Source organism: Dromiciops gliroides, chromosome 3 (genome assembly GCF_019393635.1).
Source record: "Dromiciops gliroides isolate mDroGli1 chromosome 3, mDroGli1.pri, whole genome shotgun sequence".
In the NCBI taxonomy this organism is placed as follows: domain Eukaryota; kingdom Metazoa; phylum Chordata; class Mammalia; order Microbiotheria; family Microbiotheriidae; genus Dromiciops; species Dromiciops gliroides.
In genome coordinates, this window is record NC_057863.1 from 173,083,643 (window position 1) to 173,108,581 (window position 24,939).

The 24,939-nt window shown below is 36.5% G+C and overlaps 1 protein-coding gene across 1 annotated transcript in view; it reads right to left on the bottom strand.

The window, feature by feature from the left end:
- COL4A1 (collagen type IV alpha 1 chain) overlaps window positions 1-24,939 on the bottom strand; it is a 217,974-nt gene that overhangs the window by 93,500 nt on the left and 99,535 nt on the right. Inside the window, exons 3-9 of the mRNA XM_043992107.1 lie at window positions 7,821-7,910; window positions 7,687-7,731; window positions 6,382-6,426; window positions 6,217-6,279; window positions 4,949-5,002; window positions 4,757-4,783; window positions 601-684 (exon numbers count right to left, since the gene is read on the bottom strand). Of these exons, the coding sequence (XP_043848042.1) occupies window positions 601-684; window positions 4,757-4,783; window positions 4,949-5,002; window positions 6,217-6,279; window positions 6,382-6,426; window positions 7,687-7,731; window positions 7,821-7,910 (408 nt within the window). The remainder of the gene's footprint in view (window positions 1-600; window positions 685-4,756; window positions 4,784-4,948; window positions 5,003-6,216; window positions 6,280-6,381; window positions 6,427-7,686; window positions 7,732-7,820; window positions 7,911-24,939) is intronic.

A 24,939-nucleotide genomic window follows, 5' to 3' on the forward strand; every position in this document is an offset into this window, starting at 1 on the left:
CACAAAAATATTTTCTGTTGTAGCAAAGAAGTGGAAATAATGTAGATGTCTATTGATTGTGGAATGGGTGAACAAATTGTAGTACATAATTATAATAGAATATGTTTTATATAAAAACAAGTCAGTGAATATGGAAAACTCAGAGAGGGGTGAGAAATAAATGGATAAGAATATATGGTGAAACAATGAGAACTAGGAAACTGATATATGCAATCATTAAAATAATGTAAATGAAAATATTTTTTAAAAATCGAATACAGTAAAATTATAATAACCTAGCTTGGCCCTGAAAAAAAGAGACATGGAAATGTATTCTCTATTTTCCTTGGCAATGGCAGAGGACTATGAGTGTGGAACATTACAACTATTATATATTCAGTTAATGATTTAGTTTTTCTAAATTGCTCTCTATAAATTTTTCTTTTCTACTCATTCTTATAAAGAGCTCTCTGGGTAAAGGAGGGGGAAGGGTCATAGTTAGAAATATAGGTGATATAAAATATTTAAAATTTTTAAGAAAAAGAAAGAAGTTAAAATTACAAATATAAAGTCAATAAATTAATGCAAATACATGCCTATATCTATTTACCTAACACCTACCATTGGTCCAGGGAGTCCAGGAAATCCCCTTTCACCTTTCAATGGCATGCCTGGGATTAGACTAAGGATTTCACCTGGGTCTCCCTATAAAAAAACAACAACATGTTTTTTATTATGATGAGTTGACAGAGATAGCCACTAGAAGAAACAACAACTTAGAATCCAACAAGTAAGAAAGTTTTATTATGGATGACCAGCTAAAAGGTATGCATAAGAAGTAGACTTTGGCTTAGTTGCTTCCTTCATTATGTTTATCTTAATAATCATTGTGATTTGCCACACAGTTGAAGGCTGCTGAAATGACATGGATCCTGGCCATCATTTACTCCTCCATTTAGACATTCTTATCGTTTGTCCTTCATTTTCTTTCTCTTTTTTTCCAGGGCAATGAGGGTTAAGTGACTTGCCCAAGGTCACACAGCTCATAAGTGTCAAGTGTCTGAGGTCAGATCTGAACTCAGGCCACTGCACCACCTAGCTGCCCCCCCCTTTTTTCTTTTGGTGAGGCAATTGAGGTTAAGTGACTTGCCCAGGGTCACACAGCTAGTAAGTGTTAAGTGTCTAAGGCCGGATTTGAACTCAGGTCCTCCTGACTCCAGGGCTAGTGCTCTATCCACTGCGCCTCCTAGCTGCCCTGTCCTTCATTTTCAAAGAGTATCAATGACATCACCGGGTGATGTTTTGATTTACATGGGAGTTGGAATTAAGTGAGGCAGAGTTGCACAAAGTTATCAGTCTCACTCTCTCAAGAGTCACTGAAATCCAGTGGCAAGACAAAAGTCAAGAGGGCTGATCCAAAACGCTGAAACATCAAGCCCTGGTTGAAGGATGCCATGACCCCATTCTGATAACAACCTTTTTTATTACTTTTTTTACAGGGCAATGAGGGTTCAGTGACTTGCCCAGGGTCACACAGCTAGTATGTGTCAAGCATCTGGAGGTCAGATTTGAACTCAAGTTGTCCTGAATCCAGAGCCGGTGCTTTATCCACTGCACCACCTAGCTGCCCCTAACTTAACCTTTAAGGAACAAAATTGCCTTCTCCCTTAAAAAAAATCCATCAGTCAACAAACATGTATTGGTACCTAATATGTACTATGTACTATCCCAGGCAGTGGGGATAAAGATACACAAGAATAATAACAGTAATAATAATTCCTATTCCAAAGCAGCTGTGACTCTATCAGGAGAGATTATATGTGGGTTCACATGCATATGTGTGTATACCTATGAACAAATGTATATAATAATTATAAAATAAATACACGGTAGTTAAGAATCAATCAAACAATAAACATTTATTAAGTGCCTACTGTGTTTCGGGTACTGTGTGTGCTACGTATTGGGGATACAAAAAAAGGCAAAAGATAGACCCTTCCTTCAAGGGCTTTACAATTTAATTGTGGGGCACAGCATCCAAACAAATATGCACAAAGCAAACTATATACAGGCTAAATAGGAGATAATAAACAGAGAGAAGGCACTGGAATTAAGGGGGTTGGGGAAAGCTTCCTGTAGAAGGTGGGATTTTAGTTGGGACTTAAAGGAAGCCAAGGAGGTCAATAGTCATGGAGGAAGGGCATCATTCCAGGCATAGGAGACAATCAGAGAACATGCACAGAATGGAGGAATGGGTGTCTTATTTGTGGAACAGCCAGAAGGCAATGGATCAAATGCACGTGTCACATAGTCAGGTTTTAACAAGACTAGAAAGGCAGGAAGGAGTTAGGTTATGAAGGACTTTGAATGCTAATCAAAAGATTTTGTATTTGATCTTAGAGGCAAGAGGAACCCACTGGATAAATTTACTGAGACATGTTTAGATTCACACTTTCAAAAAATTGCTTTAGTGGCCGAATGAAGGATGGATTTGAGTGGCAAGATACTTGGGGCAAGTAGTCACAGAAATAGGTTATTTCAATAATCAAGGCAGGGCAGCTAGGTGGCGCAGTGGATAAAACACTGGCCCTGGATTCAGGAGGACCTGAGTTCAAATCCAGCCTCAGACACTTGACACTTACTAGCTGTGTGACCCTGGGCAAGTCACTTAACCTTCATTGCCCCGCAATAATAATAATAATCATAATCATAATCAAGGCAAGAAGTGATAAGGTTCTTTACTAGAGTGTCAGAAGAGAGAAGTAAAGGAGGACATTAGGAGTTGAGGGAACAAGAAAGACTTCATATAGAGTATGGTACTCAAACTACATCTTGAAAAAGATAGGGTTTCTATAAGGTAAGGTGTCATGAGGGAGTGCTTCCTAGGCAAGGGGATGGCCAAAGCAAAGACATGGAGATGGGAGATGGGATGCCATGAGTGAGAAACAATGAGAAGGCCAATTTGTCTAGAACATAGGGTATGGGAAGGAGGGTGATACATAATGTGGCTGGAAAGATAGGCAAGGCTGTGAAGATCATTAACAACCAAACAGAAGAGTTTATATTTTATCCTAGAGGCTATAGTCACTAGAGTAGATTGCATAAGGGAGTGACCTGGTAAATGCTATACTTAATTAAAATTACTTTGGCAGTTGTACATAGAGGATAGATTTAAGTGGGGAGAAACTTGAGTCAGGGAGACTAAAAAGAAAACTGTAATATTCAGAGTGATAGGTGGTGAGGGCCTTAATGAAATCAGTGGCTGTGGGAGTAGAAAGGGTCAGATGCAAGAGACATTTCAGAGGTTAAAAAACACACAGAGCAAAATTTGGCAAGTGGTTTGATATGTGGGGTGAGAGAAAATGAAGAGTCAAAAATAAACGAGGTTTAAAACTGGGTCAAGGAATATTGATCTATTTGCCAAGGCAGTCATAGGGATGTGATTCACAAAGCATAATGTAAACAGAGTGCTATGTGAAGACTAAACAGCAATAACAAGCATTTATAATGTATCTTTATGAAATTGCTGAGAGGAGGGCAAAAATGCTTGTATTTTATCCCTCTTCATTTTTATGGGTTACAGTTTTCAATGTAGTTAACTTTTTTCCTCTTCCCATTACAGAGATTTCTTTCCAGTAAAATAAATGGCCACTTCTAACTATGATGTCAAACAAATTGTGTTTCTTTCATTTAATCCATCCACTACAGAATGTGCTTCTGCTTTCCCTTTGCTATAACATTTTTGGAAGTTTGCTGAATCATAATGTGAACACTTTAAGAGTAAAATACAGTTCAAGGGATCTGCTGATGATTCTGAAACCATTGTCTGGTCCAGCTGAGCAGAAATGTTTAGAGGAAAGGAAGGCAATTCTTCTACTCTCTCATGCTGTGAAGGGTAATGTCCTCTTGGAGATGAAGGAGAGAATGAGATAGAATGACTGATGTCAGGTGGTCACATCACTTAGCAAGTCCATCGTCAGCCTGGATGCTGCTGCACTGGTAATGAAATATGAAAAGACCTGAAAGAAGGCCTCTAGTGTATTGCACAGATCTCTCCTTTGGAGGATTTATGGGAAGGACCTGTGCAAAAATCACTCAGAATGAGAAGATGTGGGTGCATCGTGATTTGTACCATTGGTGTGCAGTGTTTAGCTAAGGTTGGCACTTAATAAATGTTTACTAACTAGTTAATTGAACAATTGGTGAGATCATGGATACTCTAATATATTTCAGTAACTGATACTAGACTATGATTGAAAACAAGATGACTTAGATCCCTGAATAAAAAGTACTACGATATAAAATACTTGTTATTTAATTATATTTGGTCCCTGTGTGACTATTAAATTCATACTGGAACAAATCCAGATTTTACATGAGGAATGGGAAGGGCAATGGTATCTAAATGAGTCTACTAAGGAATATTTATAAATTTATAAATAAGATAATTCTAGTCCTTTTTAAAATCACATAGCTCTGAAAAAAATACACCCACAATCATATCATATAGAAAATTATAAATCTCCAATGTATTTAATATTTAGCACCTAAAAGATTCTAATTACATTAATGCCTAATAAGTTATATTCATACTGTCCAAAACACAACAGACTTTTTCTTAATTATTATTAATGTTTCTTTTATATATATGTATATATATAAATAACATAGATTGGCCCAGTCCTAACTTTTAAAATTAAATATCATTAAATAAAATGTCTTAATCAAGCAACCTACAATTAATTCATTAATTGGTTGATTATTAATTGATAGATACCTTCATTCCTGGCAAGCCGGGGGGGCCCTAGAAAAGAAATGTTTATTGTTAGTGATTTTTTTAACATAATGAATATCAGAATAAGCAGACTAATGAGGAAGAGGTAAGGAGAAGGGACAAGAAGAAAAAAAGGGCCAAGATATGAAATATGATCAAAGAAATATTTAATTTTTAAAATAATGTCAGACTTACTGCTATCCCAGAAAATCCAGGCAAACCAGGAGGACCGACTGGACCTCTATCACCCTAAAAAGAACAGAGACATGGTCTTAACTCTGAGTATGTATTCCTCATCATTTCCTGGTAAAAGTAATGGCAATACAAAAGTATTCTAGATTCATGCCTCGAAGTTACAATCACTTAGGAAAACTCTACTAATGCTTAAAATATAGCATCACTTGGTTTTAATCCTTTTCTAAAGATAGAGTGTTATTTGACAGTCCTGTTCCTGTTAAGTTGGTAAGAAGGCACTTCATGAGATAACATGTATGAATGATAGTGTTATCAACACCAAGACAGGGAATACACAGCAAGATATCTCTTATAATCTAATGACTGATTAGGGTGGGAAAACTAGTGCTTAAAAAGATATTTCAAGGTGAAATTGTATAGAATGATTGAACATTTCCTAGAATCTAACTAGAAGAAACTGGAGTTCTTCAACCAATAAAGTGTCTAGTGAAAAGGCAATTTGGCATCGCAAATAGCATTGAATCGGCGGTCTCATCTAGCCTCTATTCTTAGCTCTGTCAGTGACTTAAAGGATTATCTTGAAGAAACAACTGTACTTCTGTGGTTCATTTTCCTTATCTGTGAAATGAGAAGGTTAGAACAGATGATTTCTGTGGCAAACCCTTCCAGTACTACAAATCCAGGATTTGAGTTGAATCCCACTCTGACAAATAACATTTCTGTTACCATGTGTCAACTTGATTTATTAATAGTTAGCTTTTACTTTCAAGAACATAGAAAAATATTTTTGCTATGTTGTTTGTTTTTTTCATCTAGATCTGGGATTTTCTTAGGATAAGGAATCACCAGTGAAGAAAATCTCTTTACCAATGCTAGTCAGTGCCCACTGTGCAATGTAATTTTTTTTTTGTTTTTGCAGGGCAATGGGGGTTAAGTGACTTGCCCAGGGTCACACAGCTGGTAAGTGTTAAGTGTCAGAGGCCAGATTTGAACTCAGGTCCTCCTGAATCCAGGGCCAGTGCTTTATCCACTGCGCCACCTAGCTGGCCCCGCAATGTAATCTTAAGAAAGTTGTCTGGGGCATTCACAACATAGCTAATATGTCAGAGGCTGAATTTAAACACAGGTGTCCCTGACACCATGACTATTTATGTACTTACACAATAGTGTCTGCTACTTGCTCTCACTCTTGCACTGTCTCTCTCTCTGTGTCTCTTTCCTTAAACTTTCACAAAAGAGATAAACTTTGGATCCAACTCCAAACTTACCTTTGTACCATTGCATCCTGGGATACCAGGAGGACCAGGTGGACCATCTTGGCCTGGAATACCCTGCAATTAACAAAGTAAAGAAGTAACCAATAGGCTGATCACCTGATGATGGCACTGTAGAACAGAATTTTTTAAAAATAACTATTTCACTCATATACATACAGGAAGTCCAGGGTTTCCAGGATAACCAGATGAGCCTGGTGGCCCCTATAAATAAGAAAAAGAAATATAAATAAGAACAGAATTAAAAATCGTTTATAGAAACAAAATCTCCACTCCACTTTATTCAAAATATCCCTATAGTAAAGTCCTCCTGATGTTTTAAATACAAATTATGCATATTCCCCATCATCCACCTTGGCAGAATGAAACCCTGTTATGGGGTGCTGGGACAATCCCTAGACCATCTAGATAGATTATCTGTGTTTGCCAAATACATAAATTAGATTGATCATCACTGATTTCCATACGTGCATATAGAACTTTGAATTTTTACTGTTCTGCAATTTCTAATCCAAAATGCAGGTATAATTCACACTAAAATCTACAAGTATGGCAATGATATCAATAAAAAAATCATTCAATAATTGAAGAGCTCCCTTTCAGAAACAAAATAGGACAATTTCATTCAGAATAAAATATTGATTTTAGTACCTTACAGGGAATTGGCTCTGAATACTTCATGAGCTCTTGCTCCAAAATACCTATTATTTCTTTGATATAAATTGTTATCCTAAAAATTTGTAGGTAGTTAGCATCTTATATAAACTTATGTGGCTTTAAAATATTATATATGTATATATATGTATATAATCAACTATAAAATTGAGATATGTAGCCATTTATCTCAAATGCTTCACTATTTTTAAAAATTCCTAAAATTTTTTTTTTACAAAATTCAAATATGAGGAAAACATTTAAGAATGGTAGCTACTTTATCTTTGAAAATGATACTTAATTTTAACAATATATACCCTCACTGAACAATAAATGGGAAACTTTTAGTTTAATAATATCATCTCCCAAAATCAAAATCAATATTTATTTACAGGAAATATTTGAGAAAGAGAAAATGGGAGGAAAATGAAAATAAATGAACGTACTAAATTACTGAACTAAGGACAAGGGATTTCAAAGTACTCACCATGGAACTGAGGGAAGGATCAGAAAGCTTAGCTACCACCGACATAGAACATCCCAACATTAGCCTAAATAACTACTACTCAAATCTATGCTCTATTTCAGCTTTGTGGGGAAAGGAGAAAAATAAAAAGAAGAAAAGACAGAAAATAGGAGGAAATGAAAGAAAACATTTTTCCTGAGTGCTCCCTCAGAAATTAGAGGAGGTGTAATGCAATTAAAGAACAATTTTTTAAAAAAAGAACTTAAATGATACATTCCTTTATCCTACTTAAAACTTTGCCCTTACATAGTAACTAATAAAACTTAAGTGACTATTATACTCACTCTTGTTCCTTTAGTTCCTGGTAGTCCTGGTTCTCCAGCATCCCCCTATAAGAAAAAATAGTTGCATTATCAATGTTCATAATGGCAAGAATTTTGAATGTCTTAAAACACAATAATTATTTAATTTATCCTACCTTATTTCCCGGAGGCCCATGAGGACCTTCGGGCCCTTGCATTCCAGGAAACCCAATGACACCTTGTAATCCTGGAAGACCTCGTTCACCCTGAAAAATTTTAAAAGATTCAAGTCAGTCTTAAGCAGAATACTGATTGGAACAAGTTCTCCCTAGAAACTTTTTTCCTGTCTGTCCAATATCCTTCAAAATACAGAAAATTGAAGGTACAATTCCTGTTTTGAGGTTGTTTCTATTTACTTTACCTTAAGTTCCTCTGGGATAGGGATTGCGTGTTCCACAGCATCTAATGTAGTTCAATGTATGTAGTTGGTATTTAATAAATCTTTGCTGAACAAATGAATGAATGAATATATGTGCATGTATACCAACACACAAGCTAAATTCTAAGATAATTTAGTCAGACACCTGGTCTGGTGGGTAGTTTATCTTCTAAATTGACTAATAATGTGACTAACGTGATTGAGTAACCCTTCCCATCAATTAATTCTGAGATTTCATGTGACATCTTCCTCCAGGCTATTCTTTGCTTCCAGTTATCATTTGGTTATGGTTAGGAATTTGGATATTTTTTGTTAATAAAGCAATGATTGTGTACAATGGATGCCATTAATTTTCCATGTGTGGTACTTACCACTAATATAACATAATACAATATAATACAATACAACACAACACAACACTACATAACACAACACAATACAAGAGAATGTGGATTACATACAGGGATATAAGACATAGCCCTGCCCTAAGAAATTTACAATATGGCTCAGGAATTGAGGCAGACAAAAGAATTTAAATGATATATGGCATTATATGGTTGTATCCAAATGAGGGATGGAGATCGTAAAAACTATATACTATATCAGAGAAGGGATAGAACTCAAAATAAATTGATTCAACGGACAGCTTAGGACTTGAAACTAGGCTACAAAATGGTTAAGACATGTACACATGGACAGAGAAAGACGGGCACTGAAGGCAAAAGGCACAACATCACCAAAGAGGTAGAGGCTTAAACAAGCAATGAAGGGCATTGTACAGAGAAGACCACCCTAAATGAAGTGAAGAGCATCATGTTGGAAAGTAGCGAGAGACAAGGTTGAAAAAAACAAAATTGAGGGGGCAGCTAGGTGGCGCAGTGGATAGAGCACCAGCCCTGGAGTCAGGATTACCTGAGTTCAAATCCGGCCTCAGACACTTAACACTTACTAGCTGTGTGACCCTGGGCAAGTCACTTAACCCCAATTGCCTCACTAAAACAAAACAAAACAAAACAAAACAAAACAAAACAAAACAAAAAAAAAAACAAGATTGAGGGGTATTTAGGAGTCTACACCACTAAAGGTTATGGAATAGGTAAACTATTGCTTTAGGAAGACTGCCACATTTTAGATGGCCAGTAGGAAGGCAGCATGGTGTAGAGGAAAATATCCCTGGATTTGGACGTAGTAGACACTGATTCAAGACCTGGGTGTGTTCACTCTGTGTCTTCAGATAAATCCCTTAGCCTCTTGGAGTCTGTTTTCCTCAGTTATAAAATGAAGAGGTTGTGGCTGTGCATACCCTTCAATACCGCCTTCTTGGCCTTCAAAGCCAAGAATTTGGCTTCCGTCTTGGGGGGAACAACCTCTTCCTTCTTCACCTTCGGCGCCATCTTAAGTCAGGACATCCCCCACCTTCCAGCGACCCAAGACTCTAAGGCTTCGAAGGCAGCTCAAGTACCCTCAGAAAAGTGCCCCGAGGAGAAACAAGCTTGACCACTATGCCATCATTAAGTTTCCCTTGACCACTGAGTCTGCTAAGAAGAAGATAGAGGACAACAGCACCCTTGTCTTCATTGTGGATGTCAAGGCCAACAAGCATCAGATGAAGCAAGCTGTAAAGAAGTTTTATGACATCGATGTGGCCAAGGTCAACACACTGATCAGGCCTGATGGAGAGAAGAAGGCCTATATCCGACTGGCTCCAGACTATGATGCTATGGATGTTGCCAACAAAATTGGAATCATCTAAACGGTGTCCAGGAGGACTCAGTTCAAATGTTTCCCCAGACACTTGACACTTAATAGCCACGTGACCTTTCATTCATCAGCAACTCACTTTACCTGAATTGTCCCACATACTACTACTATTTAATAAAGAGCACCTACTACGACTGTACAATAAAGAAAATTCCCAGTGTAAAAAAAAAAAAATGAAGAGGTTGTACAAGACGACATCACAGGTCTCACTCAGATCTATGATCTTATACTTATAAGGTCCCAAGAGGGATATGGGCACTAAAACAGTATGACAATAGAGATAAACCATCAGTATTAAATCAGATAAACCATCAGTATTAAAACGATACAAAAAAGGAGTAAGCAGAGGACCTAGTTTTATATCCTGGATCTGCTATCCATTACCTATATAACTTTAGGTTAAATCACCTAACTTCTTTGAGGTTTATTTTCCTCATCTCTAAAGGGAAAGGGGTGGACCTAGATCGAATATAAGTAAACTCTTTGAGCATGGAATTCTTTCCATTTCTTCATCCATTTGTTATCTGTTTCTCCAGGGACTTAATAAATGCTTGTTGGTTTACTGATGATTTTTGAGATCCCTTTTAAGCAGCATGGAACAAATGGGTGGTGCAATGGATAGAATTTTGGGTCTAGAGTCAGAAAGACTTAGCTTTCTGAATTCAAAACTGGCCTCAGACACTTAGCTGTGTGATCCTGGGCAAGTCATTTAACCTTGTCTGCCTTGGTTTCCTCATCTGTAAAATGAGCTAGAGAAGGAAATGGAAAACCACTCTAGTATCTATGCCAAGAAAACCCCAAATGGGATCATGACTAAAATGACTGGACAATAACAACTAAGCAGTATATTGCATAAGAAAGAGTTTTGGATTGGAGTCAGAAACCTGAGTCCAGATACCAATACTTACTACCCTTAGCAATTATATTTCACTGAGATTCAGTTTCCTCAATTGTAACATGAGGATATTGAACTAAATGACTTTAAAAGTCTCTTCCATCTCTCAACCTACTATCTTAAGACTTCAATCTGTGATGTTCTAGGACCTACTAAGTGATGGGCAGGATTGAACACTATTATTTTTCCTAAGTTTCTGTTAATCAATTACTAGTTGAGAAAAAAAGACAAGATATATATCAGAGAAGAATTTGTTTCAAAACACAGAACCAGGGGCAGCTAGGTGGCACAGTGGATAGAGCACTGGCCCTGGAGTGAGGAGGACCTGAGTTCAAATCTGGCCTCAGACACTTAACACTTACTAGCTGTGTGACCCTGGGCAAGTCACTTAACCCCAATTGCCTCACCAAAAAAACCCAAAAACAAAAAAACAAAAAAAAAACAAACACAGAACCAGGGGCAGCTAGGTGGTGCAGTGGATAGAGCACCGGCCCTGGATTCAGGAGGACCTGAGTTAAAATCCAGCCTCAGACCCTTGACACTTACTAGCTGTGTGACCCTGGGAAAGTCACTTAAAACCAATTGCCTCACCAAAAAAAAAAAAACACACAGAACCACTTCAAAGGTTTTTGAAATTCATATCATGTGAATTCAAATAATAATCTAGCAAGCATTGAAAACATTGGCCCAATTTCCAAAAGACTAGCAGCCTTGATAATGAACCAATTGGTAAAAATCTAAACTTCTTTGTTGAATGACTCTGGGGGGTCTAAACTGCATCTATAACATGATGGTACTACAGACTATTCTCCCCATTTGCTTCTAAGCTTGAATTGGAATTCTAGAAAAGCATTCGAATGAATGAGGAAGAAATTACCTTAAACTCTAGAGGATACAACTCCATTGCAAATGGATTAAAGAAAACAATATCTCACACTTTGGTTTGACCTTTGCAACAGCTACATCAAAGGCTTCTGCAAGAAGGAGTCAATGCTACTTTGTTCAGAATTGGATTTGACATTAAATATTAGATCCTTGTCCTTATGACCTCATGATTTATAGGAAAAGAAAGTCATTCATAAACTAGCACTTAACTGAAACGGTTATTTGAATATATGGTTTTCATACATATTCTTCCATTGATCATCCCCCCCAATCCCCTCAAAAAATGAGATTCAGAGAAAACTGAAAAGACTAAGGTTGATTTAAATTGGAAATTATATCGGCTGTCTACAATAAATAGAAGTCTATTGTTCAAGCACTGGAAAAGTCTACCCAAATGTAACCAAAAGAAAATGTTCACACAATGAATGGGGACTTATCAAGTGTAAATCAAGTGAATGAATGAAGAAATGAAGCACTTTGAACTGCCATAATTATTTTACATATGATATTTGCAATGATTATATTTTTTAAAATACACATTAAGGCAAAGTTACATTTTATGTTTGAGGGAATGTTTGGTACTTGACACCAAAAATAGCCTTATGACATGAATTCAGATCAAATCTTATCATTCTCATTTAAACATAAGGAATGTCTGAAGCAATGAGCAAAATTCAATGACTTGCAAAAGTTTCTCACTGAGTCAGCACTGATGCCAAGAATTTTTTTAAGTCTTATCATGCCCCAGTCAGTGTTTTTTCTAGGTCACTAAACCACACTAATTCCCAGGGGGAAGATTCAACATCATGCCAATATTAAACTAGCCTGAGGTAGCATCCCTTTTATGTCCATTTTACAGACATGGAAATTAAGACTCAGAAGTTAACCTGACCTGCCACATATCCCTTCGTGACCTAGAAGTATTCCTGGGAATTGGGTCTAGGAATCTGAATTCCCAGTCCCCCAATTAACCACAAGAACACATTCTTTCCCAAATGTCATTAGAAAACTTAAGAAATTTGTATGTCCCAAGAGTTTTGAAATTAAGTAGCTAAAAGGAAGTGACTACTCAGACTGCATGACTTTCTACCCTCCCTACATATTTTTTCTTATTTCCCAAGTCATTTGTTCAGACAAAAGCCCATATGAATAATCTAATATCTAGTTCCCTGTCCAAACTTATCATGGGAACCAGAGCTAGGAATAGAGACAGGATAAGCATTCGCACAACTATACAATAACTGGCAAACACTGTATGTACTTACACTGTCCCAATTATTTCCCCCTGTGACTTTTGTAAGTCTCGAGTGATGATGTACAAAGAACAAAGGGTTGAACATATTGTGCAAAGACTATATACATGGCAGTTACTGCAAGTCCACAGTGTGCAGCTGTAAAAGTCAAGAATGCAATAAATGAATTCGCTTCTGCTATATTTCAGCTCCAACTGTCCATAATTTAACATCAATGGGATAAAGACTCCTTTCAGCATCTTTAAAATGGAAAAGTAGGCTCCAAAAGAACATGTTGCCCACGTACTTCATGTGTGATTGAAATGTAAACTCTGAACATTGCTTTTCAGTGATGCAAATGAAAAGTGGAAAGGGAAAAAAAAGAACTTTTCAAATGTGCACAAAATGCTCAGAACATTTTGTGCAACACATTGCCAGGTGTTTTATAATCCAAATGGGAAGCTCATGTATCTTTAGAACACAAGTAACTTGGCAATATGTCACATGAAGAAATTCAGAATGTAGGTTGGGGGGAGGAGGTAGGGAGGGGACAAAAATCTATCATCTATAGGAGAAACATTAAAGAATGAGGCTATAGAAGATGACCTCAGCACTGAAACTAGCTTTTCTAAATTAGGCATGAAATAGAGTTTCATGCTTGGGATGACTGCAAAGTTTTGCTCAATATGTAGCCAGAAGGAAGAATATATTTCTAAATGTGAATTCAGGTGAAGTGGAAACTGCAATCTAAAAAAAATACAATTCTTTTCCCTTGAAATGGATGAATAAAAACACATTTATTAAGCACTTACTATGTAACAATTAAGCTGAGCTAAGAAATAAAAAGTGAAGAAAATCCCTGCTCTCAAAGATTACATTAAATTAGAGGAGTTGATATCTAGAAGGGAGTACTGTCAAGGTATGGGGAATTTTGTTTTGAAAAGTTATGGGGACAACGGAAGGAATCAGGAGGAATAGATTAAAAATAGCAAGGACAAGAGTTCTTTCAATTATGGTGCTAGAACTGGAAAGGGTTTTGGGGAGGGCATGGAGGGTATGAATTCAACAGTATGGTAACTGGCAAGAAGATGGCCAAGGAGTAAAGTGAAATGTGTCTAGGGTCAACCTTAGATTAGCAGGTATCTGAGGTCTCAATTGATCAGGGCAGTAAGAAAAGTCCATGATGGGAGCTTTCGGAGTAGAAAGGACGAAGTCCTCTGACATGGTTTCTTATATAGGCAACAAGGCAAATATTAATAAGATGATAGAGGCATGATGTACATGAGAAATTAGTAAACTTCATGAGCCAAGAAATTATTAAGATAATATTGACCCTTTTGCTCTAAGTTATTGATTCAAAATGAAATAAAATCCCTTTACTGGCATTAACAGAATGAGTTTGAAGTATCTTCTAATGGCCTGGCTAATATAGTAACTACCCCCTCCAAAAAACACTCCCAAAATCATGCAAAATATATTCAGAAGAAAAAAAATCACTGAAAATATTGTGATGTTAGTCCAGACAACTTGTCATTGCATTGAAGGTCAGAAGGTGATCAGGGATTATTTTTTAAAACAGCATTATTTTCTTCTGTAGGGAAAATGATTGTAGATCTTCAAAGAAAACCCAAATGTAAACATGATGTTAGTTCTGTTGGGATCTCCTCTCCTTCACAATGTAAAAAAGACCAATCTCTAATTTATATGAAACTACAGTTTACAAAGCAACCTCCTGACAACAATCCATTAAGTAATCCCCATTTCACAGATAAGAGGAACTGAGATTCATTCAGGTTAAGTGGCTTGCCTACCATAAAAAGAGATCTAAGTTCCTAACCAAATCCTCTGAATTTAAAACCAGAGTTGCTGCCAGTACACCATATAGACTCCAGGTCACTTATAGTGTAAACTGCTGTTTTATATGTTTCTATTAGTGGTGTTTATAGATCAAAGCATTTCAGTTCACCTTAAAGAACAGTGAAAATTATCTTAATCTCCTAGATAACACTGTATTTAAAGTTTGGTCTTATACACATGTAAAAAGCACTTGGCCACCTTATGAATGCTTAAATCCATAGCAAATTTAAGTCATTTACATAACATGGTATTTAGCTTAGGGGAAGCCAAGGAAAATATATCTCATTGATTTTTCAGTATTTGATACTATAAATTGATGTGATCCTTTTTTTGTTTTGCAAACTTGGATAAAATCCTTAATAATCTTTTACAGATAACCACCAGTAAAAATCTTAGGCACTAAAGCCACACACAGAAATACGGACATATGTATCCTACTTCATACATAGTAAATTAAGGTATTTGTGCTATATAACTGACCTCTGAAGTCCTTTGCACCTCCATGATTATTTAATTCTGTAGTTCACACTACCTATGGATCACAGGGACTATTTTCTTTACATGTTTAGGGTTACCTTTATAAAAGGGAACAGGAGGTCTGAATTATTACTTTTTAAAATTTTCTGAGGTCTAAGAGAAAAATAACTAAGAAGTAAGATCCCAAATCATTTCAGGGCTAGAGGTTATAAGATTTGGAACCAGAGCAGAAGAGTTAACCAGCCATGAGGGAAGTAGTTAAAATGAAGAAACATAGTCAATGGGGTGACTGAAACACTCAGCCAAAAATTTCACAAGTCTAATTCCATGAGTCCAGTGATGGCCAACCATCTGCAAGGCCATTTCCTGACTGCTGATGTTGCTGGGAAAACTGTAGGAAGACTCTGATTAATGTCACAAGTTCATGGAAAAGTTTTGTGACTGGGACTCACTGGGAGTTGTCTTCATGCCATTCTCTTTGACATTATAACAAAAATATCGGTATTACCCAAGAGGAATGTAGAAATACAACTGACCATTCTTACAGAATGTGACAGAACATTCCAATTTTTCCTTTCTTTTTTTAAGCACATAAGTACTAGCTTTCTCTTGTCCCCTCTCCTTTTTAAAACAATTGAATTTGTATTCTCACCCTGAAAATGTAGACAACTAAAGGAATTTTTATAGCAAAAAACTAGTAACTAATTTTAAGGCAAACAATGTGTTGTATAGTGTCATTAATTATTAGTAGTTTTCCTAGTATTTATAATGTTTCACGGTAAAGAGAACAGAGAAAAGATATAAACTCCAAAAGCACTATCATAGACCATCTTTCACTCACTGTGTCCCTTTTTAATTTCTCTAATGGCTAATATTTAACCAAGAAGAAGAAGAATGAAAGGGTTTACTTTCTTATTGACACAAAAATCCAAGTATTCCCAAGCTATGATGTCTAGGAAACTTTCCTCACAACAAAACCTGAAAAGAGTTTAGTTAAAGAAATGTTGTCTGATAGTGAGAAACTTCAGAATCTCTATAAATTCATAGGTCAAAAAGATTATGCATTTTTATAATTGTTATAGTCAATGAATGGCTACTGAACTCAGCCTGTTCATTCCCAGATACATAGGACTCTAGAATTTGCTTAGGCACTAAAGGCACACTCTTTTCACTTTCTTCAGACTCATTCTAATTTCTTCCTGTGTCCTCTGTTATTCAAATAAGAAAATCCTGGATTTATGGGACAGGAGTAGGGCTGACTGTCTCAAATTCTAGAATTGAAAGGAATCTCACCTTGGAGACTTTTTGAGTCCAACCCCATAATTGTACAGCTGATAAATGTGAGACCTAGAGGGGTTAAGTATCCCCACATTGTATAGGTCCAGAATTCCCTTGTGTAAAATTCTTATAGATTTACAAATGGGACCAGGATAGTGAATAAAGGCCTATCTCTGGCACACCCAGGACTGATCTAATCTTTTGGTAACAGCCTTTCCACTTCATGATTTGTGAAAGTTCCTACAACTGATATCCAAATCATTGAAGAGACTATGACAAGAAGTCATTCCCACTGACTGGCCACTCTTTACCCCAACAATGATGTGTCCCCAGCCTTGAAATCTCTATAGGAAGAATAACTTGACAGCAGAAAAGTTTGCACAAGCAGTCTTGAGATGCAGAATAGAATAGTATTAGGGAAGGTTTCAAATATCACACTATATTAGCCCAAAATGAAGTTAGGCACATTTCTAGACTCAAATGTTTTCTTTGGGGGACTTGGAGTTTTTTTCTTATTTTCCTTTTCTTTTTAATCCAAACCTTTTATTTCATTAACACAAAGAAACTCCAGTGTAGAAACTCTCTTCTCTGACACAGTCAAATTATCTATAACTCAGTTTTAGAGATCTGCTGAGTGTATTTATTGAGAGGTTAAATGACTTGCCCAATCAGTATGTCAGAGGAAAGACTTGAACCCAGGCATTTCTGTATCCAAGGCCAGTCCTCTGTCTACTAAACTGGGGCAGCTAGGTGGTGCAGAGGATAGAACACTGGCCCTAGAGTCAGGAGGACCTGAGTTCAAATCTCACTGTAGACACTAGCTATGTGACCCTGGGCAAGTCACTTAACCCCAATCACCTTAAAACATCCAGGGTCATCTCCAGTCATCCTGATATAAATCTTGCCACTGGACCCAGATGGCTCTGGAGTAGAGTGAGGTTGGTGACCTTGCGCAACCCTCCCTCACTTAAATCCAATTCAGTGCAAGTCATATCACCCAGATGTCATGGTCCTCTCAGAGAACAAAGGACAAACAACATCTACTAAACTACACTACAAGACTCAAATGATATGATATAGAAATGATATTTGCTACTAAAATGGATATTGCAACTAGACTGGCACCTAGTGCAGTGATGGATGCATGTTAGGTACTCAGGGGGAAAATAAAATACTTTATTGACTCATTCATATCTGCAAGGAAAAAAAGCAGGTAAATGTCTCCTAACCCCACAGAAGTCAGCTTAACATTGTACTGATTAGGGAGAAATTAATAGAAAAAGATTTCTTCAAAGTATTTTCCCAAGTAAAGAAAGCAGGGAGAAGTCCCTTCAACACAAGGATAATTAAAAGGAACATTATATTCTGCTTTAATATAAACAATCTGCAAATGCTGCTCCCCACCAAATGGTCTAAAAGCAAACAAAGTATCAAACTCCATTAATTCAGTAAACACTTTCTATAAATGATAAACGATAATGCTAACAAATTGTTGGCAGCAAAAAGCCTTCAGTATTTCAAGGGTCTTTGCTTTCTGTCAAAGGTCTAGATTTCCCTAATCAGAACCTAGTGCTGTTAGCCCATGAACTAAAAACTCATAATAAGGTAATAAAGAGCCTTTAGAGAGAAAGATTTTGTTCTGTTAGCTCTCATTTTCTTCTGACCAACTCTAGCCTATGATAATTCTTCATCAATTCACATTTTATCAAGCAGGAAAATCTGCTTCAAAGATTTTGGTGGTTAAATATTTAGAATTCATCTCCTGAAGTATTCAGCTGCAAACCCCCAGCTAAATAACATGGAAAACATTATGATGATACCTTTCAGACAAGCAAAGATTTCTTTATGGAGAGCTTTGTATAAGTATTGCATGGGCTGTTAACCTTTCATCTATAGCTTATTTTTGTTTTAGTATCAATCTCCAACTAAATAGCTAACTTTGCTTTTTACTGTGGGAAATACTTTGTACTTTTGTCCTCCAGTCTCACAGATTATTAACACATTCACCTTTGAACTGCTGGGTTCAAATAGTTTGTACTACATAAAACTCAAGCTAGTTCATTTTCTTCCCTATAAAAAACTCAGGAAATTTGTACTGAGCCCCCATCCCCACCCCCCAACCTCATTCCAATCTAGGATCTAGCCCACATCCTTCCTGCTTAATCCCCTATCTCACATGACAAGCAATGAATTTAATTTATATTATTCTCTTAATGTATACCAAGCTTCTCTCCAATATGGGGGAGGGATGGTAAGAGAAAGAATATACCTAAATTTGTTGCTGTTCAGTATTTTCAGTCATGTATGATACTTTGTCACCCCATTTTGGCTTCACAAAAATGCTGGAGTGGTTTGCCATTTCCTTCTCCAGATCATTTTACAGATAAGAAAACTGAGGCAAATGGGGTTAAACGGCTTGCCCTGTATCACACAGCTAGTAAGGGTATGGAGACTCATAAAAATGAATCATTTTCAGATCCCAAGCCCAGTGTTCTATTCACTGAGCCACCTAGCTGCCCATAAACCTTAACCTTGAGTCTGTGATCATTTAAAATAAAAAACTGATCTCAGCATAATTGGTTTCTCTATGCATGTTATTATTTTTTTTTGGTGAGGAAGTTGGGGTTAAGTGACTTGCTCGGGGTCACACAGCTAGTAAGTGTCAAGTATTTGAGGCCAGATTTGAACTCAGGTCCTCCTGAATCCAGAGCCAGTGCTTTATCCACTGTGCTACCTAGCTGCCCCCATGCATGTTATTTTAAACATTTAAAACATTACTAGGTGAAGAGGTCCATAAAGGGTCACCAAACTTCCAAAGGGATCCATGACACAAAAAAGGTAAAGATGCAAAAAGTTATACTACTGTGAGGATCCTTCTTTTTTATTCTAGGTCAATATCCTTTGTTTGGGATGCCCACTTAATATAGTGGGCAAAGAATACTAGGCTAGAATTTAGAAGACCAAGATTCCAATGCAGGGTCAAGCATAGAAGAGCTTTATTAGCCTAGACAAGTCACAAGCTTATTGGGCTTCTGTTTCCTTCTTGTAAATGGGGATAATACCTGCTTTAACTGAATCAGTATAATGACCAAATGAGTAAACGTATATGGAAATGCTGTTTATATAGTGTATGAATGCATCATATTGTATCATTGTCTGACACTGAATCTCAAAAAATGTTCTCTCAAGTAGAGTTCTCCCTAGTTCATCATTAACTATAGGTAGATTGCAATATATTACTCACCACCAGGAGGAAGTACAGGTCTATGTATTTAATGATTAAGCTGAAATTGACTGCTGGGCTATTAAACCATGATTTTTTTCCCCCTTAAAATATTCAATGAAATTGTTCAAATTAGGATGGGTTGATTGGGAGTGCCTTTGATAAATCAGATGAAGCAAATTTAAAAGAACCTGTTCTGTGGTAAGAATTTTAATTAGAATAGAAAATACAACACACACAACTAGTAACTTAAATCTTGAGGCTATGACTTAGGAAGCATTTGGAATAACCAGCCCATTTTTTTTTTTTTTGCTGGTTACCTTCTCTCTAAGTATCTCCTAATTATTAATTTGACAGTGTCTTTAATGTAAGCTTTTTTAGAACAGGGTTGTGTTGTTTGTTTGCTTGGTTTTTTTTAAATTTTGTATATGTTTCATACTAATACTGCCTGGAACAAAGTGGATCTTTTAAAAAATGCTTAGTGACTGCAGGGTTGGAAAGATGTTTCAAAATTCTTTTAAAAAGAAAACACTGCAATGGGTATGTACATGTTGTGTATATATATGTTTATGGGTGTATATACATACATACAAAAAAATTTTAAACTAATAAACAACACTTTGGGATTTGACAGCAGAGTATTCTCAAGGAATTTACCTTTACAAATAAAACAAAAGGCAATACATAAGGGATTTCTTTTTTAATACATTATTAGAAATAAGATGCAATTGTAAAGTAATCCAATCAGTTATTCCATTTTACTGCATTCTGATAAAAGTATATTTTACCTCTCCAAGAGAAAAGTTAATTCCTTACTGTTTCCACACATGTGAAATAGCCTTCACTCCCAGATAAACCTTCTTTAAGATGAACTAAAAATCCCTCATATTTCTATGTTCACTTGAGTTGCAAATTTAATTCTTCTTCTCATATTTGAACTTTTGGAAGCAAATCTTGGGGCAGCTAGGTGGCACAGTGGATAGAGCACGGGCCCTGGAGTCAGGAGTACCTGAGTTCAAATCCAGCCTCAGACACTTAACACTTACTAGCTGTGTGACCCTTGGCAAGTCACTTAACCCCACCTGCCTCACCAAAAAAAAAAAAAAAAAAAAAAAAGACAATCAGTAGGAAGCAAATCTTGTGCTTCTTCTCTTTTCCACTCCAGTCAATTCTTCATGCCACTCCCAAAATAATTTTCCTTAAGAGCAGAAATGACCATGTGACTCCACATTCTACCAACTGCAGTGGCTTCCTATTGCCTCTAGGATGAACTATAACTTTTCTCTTTTGTTTTTTATTTATTTTGTGGGACAATGAGGGTTAAGTGACTTGCCCAGGGTCACGCAGCTGGTAAGTATCAAGTGTCTGAGGCCATATTTGAACTCATCTCCTGAATCCAGGACCAGTGTTTTATCCACTGCGCCACCTAGCTGACCCTCTCTTTAGTTTTTTAAAGCCCTACACAACTTCACGCCATCCTATATTTTTCCAGCTTAACTGAACATCATTCCCCCTCCTGCATTCCAAGATACACCAGATTATCTTCTCTGTTCCTTACACATTCTATATCATCTTCATGCCTGTGTATTTACCATTGCCCATGCCTGATATAAGCTCCCTCCTAACCTCTGCCTCTCCCTGTTTGTTGAAGTTGAAATTTAGCATTTCCTTTACCATCATATTTTAAAACATTCTGAAAGGGAGTCTTAAGGCTTCCCAGAAAGCCAATAGGGTCCATGACACACAAAAGGGTAAGAAACCCTCAAAGGTCACTTTCTGTTCTAAGTCTATGTTCCCATGATCTAGAGGATTCAGGGAAAACCTATGAAAATGAGCTCCTTTTTATTTAATCCTTCTTAGGAAAGCTCTAACAAAGGTGAAGTCACGTTACATCTAGGAAATTTTGTGAAAATTTAACTTTTTAACTATTCTTCTCATAAATTGCATTTCAGAACAACATTTATTTATCAGATTACCACTTCAGCTTGAAAGAACAGCCAGTGAGACAGCTAAAAGCAAGAAGGGCAGATACCTAGAAAACAGAGACCATGTATTGTCTAAACTTTCTATTGTAGAGCCAACCCTGGCAACCAAACTTCCAACTTGAAGGAAAGGGAGCAAATGATCTATAAATAAGGAAGAAAGAAGGAGCACTAATGAGACCCTGAAAAATATTTTCAAGGGAAAAAGCATAGGAGTAGGAGGCGGGAAAGCAACAATAACTCATAGACTAATTGTGTTTTGTGGTCATATAATTACTGAGAATGGGAAGACCACAAATATGAGGGAGTTTTCTTTGTCTACAAAGAATAGTCTTGATGAATATACAGCATAGAAAGGGAATGTTTTTATTAAGTATCCTTCTCCCTCCTCGCTTTCTTTGTTTCTCTCTTTTCAGTGTTTCTGTCTCTTCGTATGTCTGTTTCTTTCTCCCTCTATCTTTGTATGTTTCTGTCTCTCAGCGTTCCTATCTCTGTCTGTTTCTCTGTCTCTCTGTCTATATGTCTGTCTCTCTTCTCCACATATACAGCATATATGATATAGATATGACAAGACATTTAAGGAATAAAGTCAATTTATTAAGCATATCAGATAGCTTATAGGCACAAATTAGTGTTGTCCTCCAAGTAGCTGCCTTGAAGCTGGGCAGCAATAAAAGAGTTTAAAGAGGAACTCAAGGATGTATGTTTATGCAATCCATGTTGTATCATATAATTATTTTTGGAACTTTTGGGGGGGCAGAGGTGGAATTGCCTTCAAAGACATTAGGAATGTTACAGCAAAATCAGGAAGATTCAGAGCTATGGAGGAATTATTGAAATATATGTATAGCTTCCCAAAGTGACTACTTTAAAAGAGAATAATACCCATTGGGGATATTGTTCATTATTAATATAATAATTAATGCATTTTGATGCTGATAATGTATGGAGCAAAAAATGACATTTTCTCTTCTCTCCTTGCCCCAGTGAACTCAAAACTTTTTTTTTCTTTTGGTGAGGCAATGAGGGTTAAGTGACTTGCCCAGGGTCACACACCTAGTAAGTGTCAATTGTCTGAGGCCAGATTTAACTCAGGTCCTCCTGAATCCAGGGCTGGTGCTTTATCCACTGCACCACCAAGCTGCCCCCCAGTGAACTCAAAACTAAGAATTGTCAAATCAATAAGTATATTAATAAGTTTGGGAAGATATTAATTTGTTAAAAACTTATATAAGTTAATACAGTTCATTAATTTTGCAGCTGAAGATGTCATTAACCTAAGGGGTCAAAGTAAATGGAAGATGTGTTTGTTAAGGACTCCTGGAAGTTCATGTATCCTGCCTAAAATTTAGGAGACATAAAAGTCAGGAAATACCCAAAGTGAGGTCATGGTCTTAATTTTTTGCTTTCATTAATATTATGAAAAGTAACTGCATTCAATGCATCCTAATAATTATAACCAGAATTGATTATTCATGTTCATACTGTGTCCTCTTTGAGGGCAGAGGAAGTCTTCTTTTTTCCCCCTCTTATTTGTGTCCCCAGTGCTTAGAATAGTGACTGGCACACAGCAGGCACTTAATTCTTTATTGAGCTGAATCCTGAAGAGAAGCTCAACAAAGACAAAAGGAATTGTTTCTATAATTTGTCAATGGGTTCATTTTTTTAAAAAATGCATTTATTTGGGCAGCTAGGTGGCGCAGTGGATAAAGCACCAGCCCTAGATTCAGGAGGACCTGGGTTCAAATCCGGCCTCAGACACTTGACACTTACTGTCTGTGTGACCCTGGGCAAATCACTTAAGCCTCATTGTCCTCAAAAAAAACCTGCATTTATCCTTCAAAAATAAATCAAATATGACATACCTAATAAAATGAGGTTTCATAATTTTAAATAAATATTCATAGGGGCGGCTAGGTGGCGCAGTGGATAAAGCACCGGCCCTGGATTCAGGAATACCTGAGTTCAAATCTGGCCTCAGACACTTGACACTTATCAGCTGTGTGACCCTGGGCAAGTCACTTAACCCCATTGCCCCGCAATAAATAAATAAATAAAAATTCATGAAAATCTGGAAATGTAAAAGTTAAAACCAAATAAGAAACAGAGAGGATCATGGAAGAGAAGATGTACCATTCTGATTAAATAAAATTTAAAAGGTTTTGCACAAATTAATCCAATGTAGCTAAGATTAGAGAGGAAATCATTAACCTAGGAAAAAAATTGTAGCAAGCTTCTTGGATAAATTTTCCAAAATATAATAGGAACTGATCAAAATTTATAAAAATTACTCAATTGACTGTCAAAGGATATGAAAAAGTAGTTTTCAAGCTATCCCTGAAATCTAAGGTATCCATAGCTACATGGGGGAAAAGCCCCAAATCACTAATAATTAGAGAAATTTAAATTGTTAAAATTCTGTGGTTCTACCTCATACTTATCAGAATGGCAAAGACAACAAAAGGGGGAAATGACAAATGTTGGAGGGGATATGGGAAATCAAGCACATTGATGTACTGTTGGTAAAACTGTGAATTGGTCCAGCCATTCTGGGAAGTAATTTGCAATTATGTCCAAGACATTATTAAACTTTGACCTAGCAATACCAGTACTAGGCCTACAACCCAAAGAGACAATGAAAGAGTAAAAGGTCCTTTATGTACAAAAATATTTTCTTATAGCAGCTCTTTTTGTAGTGGCAAATAACTAGAAATTAATTGGGAAATGGCTGAATGGATTATGGATCTAATGAAATATAATTTTGCACTAGGAAATGACAAAAGGTCTGCTAAAATGGCAATAATAGAATTATTCCACCTAACAGAAATATGATAAGCATCTCAAATAAGATAACTAAGATGAAAAAAACTTTGAAAACTAATTACATCACTATGAAATGTAAGGCATTATTGTTTTATATATTGTACTCACCCAGATACTGTTTGAACATATATGTAATTAACATCAGATTTTCCATTTAATCATAACATTTCTAGATCAAAAATGCACAAGACTTTACCAAGAAAGCCTTAGACTATTGGAAGGAGAATGAAAATGCTGTGTCATCTTATCCCATTCACACAACTCATAACACATAAATTATCTCACTGGCTTTAGATAACTAAGTTCAACCCCAGAAACAATTTAACAAGTATTCTGAGGGTATTTCTAAAGTATGCAAGAATGGATGCCAGGATTCAGTGAAGTTTTTCTCCTCCTTATCTTCTGCACCAGACTATTTTTTCCCATGACACATTATGAGATGA